We start from the raw sequence: 14,030 nt of genomic DNA, 5'->3' as shown, positions 1-14,030 counted from the left end.
TGAGTACATAGTATTTTATTTTAGTAGCAAACCACCACATTTTGGGTCAAAATATTTAAATATATCGCATGGAAGACAATAAAAAGTACTTGCCGATTTTATCGTGGGCGAAGAAACAAAGCAAGGCAATGGTATATATTTCCGTTAATTTTTATTTAAATAACAAATTTAAAATTTTGATTTTATTACGAACAGTAAAAATAAGACACAGTTTTATTAAAAATAAGAAAATTCTTATATATTAATCAAAATACCATGTGAAATTATTATTTATGAAATTAATTCCTGATATAGTTTTTTCTTTTCTGAATTTTCTTTGATTTTTCCACTTCATAAAATTTAGCCAAAATATTCGTTTCATACCTCTGGGTACAGATATTGCCACAATAACTTAATTTTAAATATTTTATAAAGAGACACGTAAAATTAAATTTGCTGGTGAAGTTTTTACATTGGTTAAGGCGAGTTTGCATAGCCGTTCAGTGATGCTTGGCAGTTTATGCAGAAGTTTAAATAATCTTTGAACATGTGAAGCATGTCTGATTTAATTCAGTAGACGTAGACGCCGTGTCGGCGTAGACAGCTAAATCATTCCACCTTACACTTTTATCATATCTGTATTGAAAGCAACAACAATTCGTTTCGATTTGACCAGCTCGTAGAACTGCATGAAAACTCGCCTTTACGCAATTTATAGAAAAACTGGGGTGACTCTCTGAAACGAACTGAATGATAAATTTAGTGTTAGATGTCACAAATAAATATCAAACTATTCGTATTAAAATTCAGTTAATACTTAAGATGCTAAATCTAAGGAAGTTTTTATTAAGGCTTTATTTATGAAAATATCAAATGTTAAAACTACTAAAATCGATGTTCAAATTGAATGAAAATGCGAAGAGAAAGTGAAAATAGTGGAAAGTTTTTATGGATGACAATTATGGAGAATTTAATGATATGTATGAGTGTAACGTTAAACTATTATCAAAAATGAATAGTGTTTTAGGTTGAAAGATGTGAGTTTATGAAAAGTAATGACAAGTTCTTTTTAATGTTTTCATAAAAAGTTTCAATAGAACTAGCAGAGAAATGCGATAGACGTGCCCTTAAAGTGTATAAAAAATGTGTTCGAATACGATTTGTAACTTTTGACTATAAACACACACACAGGTGTGTGAATATGACTCGTATGAATGTATGCTTGAATATATGAATTTGTGTGCATGCCTGAGTATGTGTGTGCCGATATTTTCAACTACATACGCGTTATACAATAAACTCGATTAAGAATGGAACATTTCTTTTTACGTGCGAAATACTAAATTAAATTTAATTTTTTTTGTTGTTTTGCTTTTTGTCTTGTAAATGTCTCGCTTCCAGCTATGAACATGAATACGGCGGAAAGCAGTACAGTCGGGTTGTTGTTGCTATGCGTAGGTGCGCTAAAGTATGCCACAGCTGTCGTACCTCTCCCTCCAATCAAAACGCATACCCGATAGCCACAAACGTTCTCCTAACGCAAAATTTGTTGTTCTTCTCCTTCCCACCGCACCACGCACGCTCCCCATTCCTCTGGTCTCTACATTAAATACAATCGCCCTCCACCTCCTCTTGATTCACCTCCTGATCGAATTCATCGTCTGCGGTAGCCTCCTGATATTGCTGATATTCCGACACCAGATCGTTCATATTGCTCTCCGCCTCGGTGAACTCCATCTCATCCATGCCCTCGCCAGTGTACCAATGCAAGAAGGCCTTGCGTCTAAACATCGCCGAGAATTGTTCCGAAATACGTTTGAATAGTTCTTGAATGGCGGTGGTATTGCCAATGAAAGTCGAGGACATCTTTAATCCTTTAGGTGGGATGTCACATACCGCTGTCTTCACATTATTCGGTATCCATTCCACGAAGTATGAGCTGTTCTTATTCTGCACAGCTAACATTTGTTCGTCCACCTCCTTCATCGACATACGGCCACGAAAAACGGCAGCGACGGTCAAGTAACGGCCATGTCGGGGATCGCAGGCAGCCATCATGTTCTTAGCGTCAAACATTTGTTGCGTTAACTCGGGTACAGTCAGAGCGCGGTATTGTTGAGAGCCACGCGATGTTAGTGGCGCAAAACCAGGCATAAAGAAGTGGAGGCGGGGGAAGGGTACCATGTTGACGGCCAGTTTACGTAGATCGGCATTTAGTTGACCAGGAAAGCGCAGGCAAGTGGTGACACCGGACATGGTAAGCGATACGAGATGATTCAAGTCACCGTAACTGGGATTGGATACTTTCAAAGTACGGAAACAAATATCGTATAGAGCCTCGTTGTCAATGCAATACGTCTCATCAGTGTTTTCCACCAATTGATGGATCGAGAGAGTCGCATTATATGGCTCGACGACTGTGTCGGAAACCTTTGGCGAAGGCACCACAGAGTAGGTGTTCATTATGCGATCAGGATACTCTTCGCGTATCTTTGAGATAAGCAACGTGCCCATGCCAGAGCCCGTGCCACCACCCAGCGAGTGCGTCAATTGAAAGCCCTGAAGGAGATATGGATTGTACATAAAAAATAATAATCAGCCTTTTATAGAGATATTCACTTACCTGCAAGCAGTCGCAGTTCTCGCACTCCTTACGCACCACATCCAGAACATTGTCCACCAATTCGGCACCTTCGGTATAATGGCCCTTAGCCCAATTATTACCAGCTCCCGACTGACCAAATACGAAGTTGTCAGGGCGGAAAAGCTGTCCGTACGGACCAGAACGCACCGACTCCATGGTACCGGGCTCGAGATCAAGAAGAATGGCACGAGGCACATATTTTCCACCAGAGGAACGCGTCACCGCTACAAAATAAAATCGTTGAAAAAGTATTAGAAACAAGTCGAGATAGTAACAGATAGATATGAATAAGAAGACAGAGGAATGTTAATTATTTATGCCACAAATAAATAACAGATAAAACATACCATTTTTATAGAAAGTGAAAGCCGCTTAGACAAGAACTTTCATTTAAATAGACTCGTACTGAAGTCGCATATCCAGAGATTCGAAAGAGCCCACAAACATCGCAAATGTAATGGAAACCAGCAAACACAATTTTGTTTTCCTCTCCTTATCTCTTTTGGTCAAGCCTACTTCTATAGCTATAAATATCCCCACACCTGATATATCACCGCAATGACAGAATTATGAAGTGTTCGAAATGCGCGGCACGTGCACTATCTCATTTTTCAACGCATGCGTACCATGCACTAAAACAGTAGGAAGCATACCCACGCAGCGCTGCCCAAATCAGACGAATGAGTGCTAGCACGGCGACGGAATTTACATGTCTTCTCACAATGGCAAGTACCCAGTATATGGATGCATTCATTTTGAGTATCCCAATAGGCAGGAGTCAATGAGCTCGGCCAATGCAAGTCGAAATAAAGGCCAGTGCGTATTTGCACTACAAAAGATGATGCCGACCCTATTAGTATTATTGGTACTACAACAACAACAACATGCCAACCCTACTATTTGTGCCTAAATGCATCCTCAAGATGCCTTTGCTGTAACGTCTACACTTTGCAATCATTAATAATTTTTATTTTATTTGTTTTAGAATTTATTTTTGCAAATCCTCCGGGTAATTGTGAGATAATGAGTTGAAAATTGGAAATTGGTTTATTTACGTTAGCGTTAAATTCAGCACAAGCAGTCGTGTGGGAATGCAACTGATAGACCTGTACCACAAATATCGCTAGCAACATCAGCTGCTGCTCTTTGTTGCAATTTCAGATTGCAGTAATTTCTTTGCGAAGTGCAGAAAATGCTATTCCAACGCATTTAGTTTTTTATTCTATTTTCCTTTCGGTTAATATTATTTTATATTTTTGCACAGTTAGCTTACAGTTTTGCGTTATTTCGTTTTTCTTACCAGAAGCTTCATTGTAGTAAACACTGACACGCTCCAATTGTAGATCACTGTCGCCAATATAAATACCATTGCTGTCGATTCCGTGCTCCTCTGAGATGATCTCCCAAAACTGGAATGGAAAATTGAGATAAGATAAAAGTTAATAAGAGTGCCATTATTTTTTGTATGTTTGTATGTACTACATATATAATTATTAACGCACATACAGGGTGGATTCTTTCTTCCAATTGAAAGAAATGAGCAAAAAATAATTTTTCAGTATTCAAGAGAGAAAATTTTTCATTATTTTTGGAACACCATTTTCATTCAAGATGGCCTAGGCTGACAGTATTTCAAGGGTTCTTAGCTTTATCTAGACAGTAGCTTGCTCGGTATTCGCCTCAAAGGCCCGAACCATTAATGGATTGTTACCGCAACATCGTTCTTTTACGAAAATAACACCCACAAAATTCGAGAACTGGTGTTATGCTAGCCTAAGAAATTCTCATTAGCGCGTCTGATTCATCAATGGCTAGAAGTATCTCGCGAGTTGGTGTACTTGCCATCGCTAAGATCACTTAAAGCCCACCTTTCTAGGATGAGATCACAGGTATTCAAGGATTGGTGTTTCCTTTCTTTAATTTGGCGGGAAACCTCTTCAGGAGTCACCTAGCTAGGTACGTCATCAATCGAACAGTATCCTGCAATGTTCTTATGACCGAGTTTCCATTTGAGCTTAATTTCAAAGTATGCAGATAAGATTGAAAGTGAAGTTAGGTATTCTCCGACTTATTTCGCGCGCACCATCAGCGAGTCCAGAGTTCTAATTGCGGTTCGTCCATACATGCTTACATCCTCGGTGGCTTGAACTTTTGCTTGATAGAGAGCTTCTCGGAAAATATTTCTTCACCAACCTTTCCGTCCAACTTCGACTTCGAGTTCACGACGCCCTGTTGTTGTTGTTGTTGTAGCAGCAAAACTATTCCCTATATACATATGTACGAAGAGTGCTACAGGAATGACAGTCCTTGGCCGGATCTATAGTAAATCCGAGTCGTTCCAGTAACGTAGATCCGACTGTCGGAGGAACGAAACTACGTCCTGTCTTTAAATCTGCCCCGTCGCTCGTCCTTTTTTCCCTTGAGGCGTTACTCTGACTTTTATGCCTGTTTTTAAATGGCGGTAAAAAATACACAACAAAATCAGGAAAGGAACTCAGCCACCAACACTAATATCTGAACAGCCCAAACAATAAAATAATGAAAATCAAGAGCGTCAAAGAAATCTTTAAACTTAATAATTTTAAATGTATTCCGAAATAGAAGTGATTCCCTATGATAATTGGAACAGATTTTACATTTTTTAAAGATGCGAATAGCACCTTGGTTACCACATACAACTACAAATAGGCTATAAAAAATAGCCACGGGAAATTATGCAAATAGACTTGAAAACCTTTGCACTCACAACTTACGGTTTCGAATCGATCGAGGTGTAAGTGGCATTCTCGAGACCTGATCTTCAAGAGAAGTTTCACAGAAATACCTAGTTGCCAATGTCAAAGTCTATGGCGAATTAATTGATAAGAAATTTGTGACAAACCTGACGCTTCGAAATTCTAATCTTAAGATAACAATATTTAATTAAAATCTAAAAAGCTCTATAGAAAATTACTTAGTAGCAACTTTTTAAGGAATTAAGCATCTCAGCTGGCATCTCACAAATAAAAATAATTTGTAATTTTGGTATGTCGCCGAGATTGTCGCAATTAGCAGCGATGGAATAAAGAAATAGATGTTTAGGTTTTTATTTGAAATACAAGTAAATGAAGCAGCAGTTCGCCGGACTACTTTGATTGCAGCTGTCGTGGTACAGCGCGTGCGCATGCGGCTTGATTTAAATACATACAGAAGTATGAATGCATGTGTGTTTGCCTGTGATTTTCGTTGCCACTACTGTCTGTGCGACCTGGAGTTGTGCATTTTAGGTTGCAGCCATATTTGGACACAAATTACATACATTCGCCGATTCGGCGCACTAATACGACAAATCTAAGACTGAATGACTCCTTGTGTGTTGCTACACTTGAAAGTGCAGTGGGTTTGTTTGTTTTTGGTACGATATAAAAGAAAACGAAAAAATACAAAACAGCGAAATTTAATTAAGATTGATAAGTGGTCGCTCAATTGAATAAATGCATACGTAGTATGTGACTCCTTGAATATTATTTTAATTCTTATTACTTTTGCTTACTCACAATTGGATATTCATAAAAAAATAGTAGTATTGCAAATGTACTTGTGTACTACAAGTATCGATGAGAATAGAATTAACATTGAGATTAATTGTGAGATAAATTTGAAATATCAAGAGGATGCTAGACTATCGGTTCTACGTTATTGGAACGACCCGGATTTATATCCGGCCAAGGACTGTCACTCCAGCAACATTATACTACTGCAATAACAATAACAATAACAAAGGGCTTCAGCAGCCTCGCGATACCCACGTAACTTTGGTTCAATTACTCCTATTTATCCAGAATCCACCCCAACCCACTCAGTACTATATACATATGTACATATGTCCAGTATGCGATGGCACACCGCACGAAACTAACCACACTGGACCCAACCAGTCGAAACAGAACGTTCCTGGGCCTACCATCAGATGAGTTAGATGATGACGATCGGCGACTAAAACGCACTGGCAGGGCTTAGAAAAATGCTACAACAACAACAACAACAACACGCTGGACTGATATAGAAATTTTAAAATATATCTACATATCGATGGTTTTCGAGACAAGCGACACAACTCAAAATTAACTCAAATTCGGAGTTTTGCCGTTAAAAGCAAAAATCAACTACAGAGTTTATATATTTTTATCTGGAAAAGCGTCATAAGCGAATCTTGAAGCAATTCTGAGAGATGGCGTTAGTGACGTTTTGTCAGGTGATCGAATTGGCGCGTCACTTATCTAGAAAACAGACCCAACTCAGTATTTTGTATTTTTGAATTATGTCACTTTTCTCGAAAACCATCGATATGTATTATTAGGATGCCCCAAAAAAATATTTTTCCTTTCCTTAGCCGTGATTTTCTTCTATGACAAAAACAACTAGTCCCCTATATTTTATTTTATTTTATTATTTTTAAATGTCTAACCGCCAGCGCTTTGGATAAATAATAAAAAACAAAATGTTTCATGTTTTTGGTAAAACAAATCTAGGAGGTTCGACCATCTTAATGCGTACATATGTATGTACACTTTATGAAGCTAAAAGATGCTGACCGCATTTTCAGGCACTTACGCTCAACCTTAAGATGCACTTGAGATAGTTTAAATAACTTTCCTTTGCTCATTTTTGTTTCTGATTTCATTAATACTTAAATAAGTATATTTAGAGCCTCAAAACAACTCTAAATCTTTAGATGCCGAAGAGATATTGTGTACAAAATCCCCAAGCCTGTTCTCTAACTTAATTTTTAATACAATAAATAAAAAAATACAAAAGTGTCGTAAAATGAAACAAACATCACTCTAAAATCGTAAAATCATAGTATGTATTATAAATATATATCTATATATACATTATATATATATATATTAGTATGTTAGCTCATCTTTGACATTTTAATTCTCGTTTGCGACAAATTGCTGAAGCTGAATCAATAACAAGAAACGTAATATACTCAACTAAATAAAAATATCAAATGTCTAAAATCAAAACTTTCAGTGATTAATGACTTCTAGAATTTGGATGCATACCATGCCTATGTGTTATGCGTGTATGCATGCATGTTTTCATAACACCAGTGCGTGTGGCTTACCTAAGTCTCCACCCCACATATTCTATTAATGTTCTCAACTCTGCGCTGCCCTGATTTATAGCTAAATTTAAAGTAAATGCATACACACGCACCGGAGTATATGTATACGTGGCTTGCCAACTAAAAATTCTTTCCGGTTGGCATCGAGTAGAGTATCCACAACCTGCCACTTAAGCACGGCGCCTTTCCCCAATATAGTTAAAGCGGGAACGCGCCAACTTTCCTATGTATATGCATACGTGTAATTATATATGTTCCAAAAATAACCTCGAAATGTAAAATGCATACATATGTCCGTACATACATTTGTCGCCTCTTTAGATCGTTAAACCAGCAGCGCTTGCCATGCTGCTATAACAGTGAAATCCATAGAACAGGCTAAATAAATACTCATACGAGTACAAAGCTCCTGGGGAACAATTTTGTCTGGCAAAGTGATATGTAGATACATAATTTCAAAAATATCACAAGAAAAGTGCGTTTCTTGTAAGACAACTCATGCAACGCGGCCTGGGAGTGCAACGAAGAGCAGAAGTCGCTGCTAAGGAAATTGGAAAAGGTGTGGCGGCGAGTGACACATCGCCTAGAAAATTTGGTTACAAGAAACTTCGAAACATTCAGAAACGTTGTGTTGCTCTTAATATTCGATGCAGATGAGTCATTTAATTATAAATGCACACGTTCATCTATATATACCAATGCATTCTTTAATGTACATATTTTAGACAATATTTTTAAGTGCTTTTATGTATTTCAATGCCTTCTACTGTTAGAAACCTTGATTGAAAAGCCTTTACTTAATGTCTACAATTTATTGGTTAGTGTAGCCAACCTCAAAATTAGTATAGGGATAAAAATTGAAATCGTTGCTGTTGCTTTGAATGAAATATTTTAATTCGCCTTTGGATCATGTGCTAAGGGAACTCAGCTAATAACTGTATAGCAAACCTTTGTAGAAGACCTAAATAACAAAAGTGGCGGTAGGCCTATTATTTTCGATAAGAGTCAAAAGGTTAGCGGTGAACTATGTGGATATACATATTGGATACGATTATTATTACATGCGCAAGGGAAGAAATACCACTAATATAGGAGCTTATGAAGAATAACGAATAGTCAACAAAGTTGGCAAAGGAGTGTTTTAGAAAAGGTAATGTTGACGTTTTTGTATGGCCCTGCAGTCTCCTGAGTTAAACCAGATTGAGCATCTTTGGACAGAACTAAAGAAGAGAGTTCGGGCTTTCAAAACCAAAATAGGAAAGAAATGTGGAACCAATTTCAAATGCCTTGGCATTCTACTTCTCCGGCACTTGTGCAAATTTAGTTAATTCAATGCATTGAAGATGTGAAGAAGTCATAAACGGAGTAGGAGATGCTACGAATTACTCAATGAATTCCAAATTACGCTTCTTAGAGAGAATGAAATTTTATTATCTTGAAGGGATTTTAACAAAATATCTGGAGGTTTCAAAAGTAAAAAAAAAAAATCTAGCATTCGTTATATGAAAGAAAATATAGTCAAAAATCTAAGCGAAGTTCAAACCACTTTAAGCTGACTCAGTATTGTACCAAAATTGAATGGGCTACCCTATTTGTCTACAGATGCTGACTAAAAAGGTTGACATTTGAATTGAAATTGAGCTGAAATTAATTAATTCTAAAGTGATGAAATTAATTATTTCCAAAAGAAAGGGACAATCGGTGTCAACACTGTGGATAATGTAAGTAAAATAAAACGCAAGAACTGTTTCCAAAGGCTTTAGGTTCATCAAAAGCAAGCGAGATTTTCATTGAACGAAAAGCGTACATATTTAAGGAACACGTTTTAGTCACCGTTTAATACTATTTATATTTTTATGTCAGGCACAGGGCAGTAGGATATTCCAAATTGGAATGAACGAAAGCCGACTTAAGCTGCAATTAGTGGTCCCGTAGCCGTAACGCCATAGCCGTAACATTACAGACTGTGTCGATTAGTCATACCATAACCACAAACAGCTGATATTGAAGTATCAAATGTCAAGTATTTTACAGCTGCTTATGGCTACGGGGAAAAACAAAATTGAATAGATACATACACAGTATGTTCAATAAATAACAGAACTTTTTATTTAAATCATGGAACACGTAGAGCTATCTATCAAACTTTGATCATATTTAGAAGGTACAAGCGTCAGCTTTCAACCGCAGCCAACTTCATGTAAATCGTTTGACAGGTTAAAAAGTTACGCGCCTTTTATTGACAGTATGTTTCGTGCTTGTGTCGTAAAAATACAATGGAGCAATTATTAAATTCTGTCTTAAACTTGGAAAAACATATTCACTGAAGTTGCACATTCCTTAATTTACTATAGCTTTTTACTATAACTTGTGTAAAAGTATCTAAAAGTTCTAATTAACCAAATCGTTTTATGGTTCTCACTTCAATGCATACAAACATATTCATGCTTATTGTTAGGTATATATGTACATGTACGTATGTAGTCTTTATATAACTACTCTCCTTTCGGTTGAGATGATTTAGTGAACATGACTGTGGAAAAATCGACCAATACACGTACAAGACCCAATTTCGATTCTCCAATTAAGATCAATTATTTTTAATATTCAAGACATAAATTGGTGTTTAAAAACATAATTAGCTATAGAAACATAGAAAAAATAAAAATCATGGAAAATTACTATTCTATCTAAATCTCCATTTAATGCAGATAATAGCGCTTTCAAGTTAATTTCCGGTGTCAATTAAAAATTTGAAGAAAGTATGATGCAGCAAGTGTGTAAAATGCAGTAGATTATCAACTGGGTGGGATACGCACTTACATACATACATACTGGCATATGTGCACACAGATAAGCAAGGTTGTATGTACACCCCAAGAGGGAACCGTTGTCTTTGAAAAACCATAGACAAAGCAGCAATTAATAGTTTCGAAAATAAATTGTCTGTGATTGATTTTGCAGCTGATGCTAGTGTTATTGTGTTGTTGTAAGCATTGCAACTGCTCGAAAGAATGAGATTCTACACATTTTTGAGATTTGTACACATTTTTGGCTGACTTCTGTTATTATTATTTTTTTTTTGTAAAGCTTAGGGGATTCAAGTATTCACGATTGCCGATTTATGATAAAGATTTTCAATGGAACGAGGTAGCGAAAATTACAAGAGGATAATTAGTTCTAGTTTTAGAATAAATTAGATAAGACTAATTTGAGAAAGGAAATATCATGTTTGATTGCTCACATAGTAAATATCGCAGACTATTTCTTTTATAAGTTAACCTAACCCAGATATGATTTGTAAAAAAATGGTTTTGTTTGAACTGCGAAACACCTTTGTGCACCTCGCTGAATACCAAATAAGGATATGTAGGGATCGGTCTTGTGTTTTGAATGACGCCAAACCCGAAAATTTGAATTGCTGTACAAACACACACACATACATACTAATTGCGGAAATAGTATTTTTCCACTCAATTGCCTCTCAAAATTATATCAAAGTATTTATTCAAATATGCCGAAAAACATATGAATGTATGTATATGTGTTCAAGTGGGCACACCCGTCTACAAAACACTCACACACCCCTTCTGATTATAAATTTTGACATTTAAACTCTTTGATTTAATTTTATTTAATTCTCAACAAAAATACCATATATACAAATAGGTATATATGTAGTTATATACATATAAGTTAAAATTCTAAGCTCTGTACGAAATTCAGAAAACTTCAATAAAAGTATAGTTCATTCTTTAACAAAAACCATGTATACCAAAATTCCAAAGTTGGCACCAAATTCATTTTACGATTTTTCAGTCACTTCAAACCTTTACTTTATTATACTAAAATTAAATAAGCCTTTAAACAGCGTACGAAAAAGTTTTCTAAAAATTCTGATTAAAAATTTGGAAAATTTCGATGTAAATTTAATGAATTTTTCTGAATTTCGTACAAAATTTGGAACTTTAATTCATATAACTTTTGTTAAAGAATAAGCTGTACTTTTATTGAAAAATAGTCAAAATTAAATTTCAAAAATTAAATGCCAAAATGTATAATCACGAGGTGTGTGTGGTTTTTTTTATGGCCGAGTGTACTTGGCTCTGATAATTTAAAGAGTTCGCAACTTTTTTAAGGAATACGTATTCAAACGCGTAATTGAGAAAAAAACATTGCGAAAAAATTTTAGGCTTATTCATCTGTTTAATTAATATGATTATTATTATTCGCTTTCCATTCTTCCAAAAGCATATTTTTGTACTCAATCGTCCGCCCATTAAACGACTAATCAGAGGTATTTTTTTTTCCTTATTTGCTTCTTGTACGTTTTCTTGCATTTTGTATTTGGGCTGTTGAAATTGTTCCCAAGCACAAGTCTGACAAAGTACGTATATATAGTGTACACACACACATATATAAAAATACGTATAAGTGTATTTTGTGTAGCTGGAGAAGCCAATTTCGTGTTAAAGCTGAAATGATAGAATATTCTGCATTCTTTGCATCGTGGTATTAAAGCTAATGCATAAACTCGTAACTATGTATGTGTATTTAGTCAATAATTTATATAGTTTTAACTGATCATATGCAAAGCGTTTAGACTATCAGATTTATAGATTTGCGTTTCTTTAGTGAAAGTGTTTATGGCGGTAATTAAAAGAAACTATTAAAACACAATAAGAACAAACGTCCAATATTATTCATCAGTAAACAGGCCAACAAAATTAAGCGAAAGTATTTTACCAGAGCATACTTTTCTAAAGCTTTTCGACGTGCTGAATCAAATCCGGGATCATAAAAGCTCGAATAGTTCAGATTTGCGAGACATTTTAACGGCAATGTGCAAAAAACGTGATTTTGGTCCATATTTGTGGATATGAGGTGACACAAAATATGCGTTTTCCCCGAATGGTAAGGCATTCGTAAAAGCAACCTCACAAAAATCGGTGACCGGCGAATTTACGCGAACGTTGCAACCACAGATGTACGTGTATAAGGGGTAAAATGCATGTAAAGTAACAGTGCATAATAATTAAAACAAAAAAAAAGTGTAATAAAAATATTATATTTTATAAATAAAATGCAAGAAGCTGATACCAAATTTGTTCCTGTCTAATAATAGGACACTTCACGAAACGGTGATTGACACCATTAATCTAAAACGACCCCTGCGACGAAAATCTGTAATCGCGTCTTGCATCGAATATGCTAAAGAACTAGGAATTAATGGCCCGTCACTCAGGCATAAAGATAATCACCCACCGTGGTTTTTACGACAGTCGTCCTTTATTCTAGATCTCAGTAAATTTCCGAAGGAAAACACCTGCCCTAGAATTTACCAACAACTATTCCGCGAATGCTTGGCACCTTTACCTCCAGAATGGAGCCTTATTTTCACTGACGGATCAAAATCAGAAGATTACATATCATTCGCGGTTGTAAAATCTAGTTGTGAAACCACGCGACACTTACTGCCATTTTCGTCTGTCTATACAGCAGAAGCCATCGCGATATTGAAAGCAATTGACTGTGCACTTAGCTCTTCATCAAAAACCATAATTTGCACTGACAGTATGTCGACTATAGCATCCATTCTAAACATAAACAATAAAAACCACATCATATCGTGTATCCGTGACAAGTTAATTGCAACCCATAACAAAATTAAAATAATGTGGGTACCCGGGGCATACAGGAATCGCAGGAAATGAACTAGCAGATCTGCGTGCCAAGCTCGCCGGAAAAGAACCTTTAATCTCTTTTCAGTTCCTCGACAAGAGGGACTTGCATAATTTAATTTCTTCACAACAGTGTATAAAACAAATGACTGAATGGAAATCCATCCGACACCACTACACGCAAATTAATGGTGATAGAAATGCACCCAAGTACCCGTCATCATGCCGATGCAACGATATCAAAGCTTTCGTTCGACTAGGGCATACCATAGCCACACATTCGTATAGGCTATCTGGTATCAGCCCCCCATCATGTCAGTATTGTCCTGCGTCAACACTCTCCATCACACACCTGCTCAACGAATGTCCACAGTTCACGTCAATCAGAAGCAACATATTCAACTGCGACAACGCCATTGATCTCTTAAAAACCACTACACCCGAAAATATTGAGAAAATTGGCAAATATCTAACACTAACGGATCTTCGTAAAGTAATTTAACTCCCTGTAGCTATAGCTCTAAGTAACGTATTGTTAGCAATTTAACTGCTATCTCAACTTAGTTCTTCTCTTCCTATACTTTTTATATAATGTTTCATATTCACACATACT

General features: G+C 36.1%; 1 protein-coding gene across 1 annotated transcript in view; it reads right to left on the bottom strand.

Annotated features, from left to right (window-relative positions):
- Nucleotides 1-157: 157 nt before the first annotated feature.
- LOC129244435 (tubulin beta-3 chain) overlaps nt 158-14,030 on the bottom strand; it is a 35,629-nt gene continuing 21,756 nt past the window's right edge. Inside the window, exons 2-4 of the mRNA XM_054882059.1 lie at nt 3,924-4,032; nt 2,603-2,847; nt 158-2,538 (exon numbers count right to left, since the gene is read on the bottom strand). Of these exons, the coding sequence (XP_054738034.1) occupies nt 1,585-2,538; nt 2,603-2,847; nt 3,924-4,032 (1,308 nt within the window). The 3' untranslated portion in view covers nt 158-1,584. The remainder of the gene's footprint in view (nt 2,539-2,602; nt 2,848-3,923; nt 4,033-14,030) is intronic.

This window comes from Anastrepha obliqua, chromosome 4, assembly GCF_027943255.1.
Source record: "Anastrepha obliqua isolate idAnaObli1 chromosome 4, idAnaObli1_1.0, whole genome shotgun sequence".
NCBI classification, from domain to species: Eukaryota; Metazoa; Arthropoda; class Insecta; order Diptera; family Tephritidae; genus Anastrepha; species Anastrepha obliqua.
Note: the sequence above shows the minus strand (reverse complement) of the source record. Positions and strands in the feature narration are given on the sequence as shown.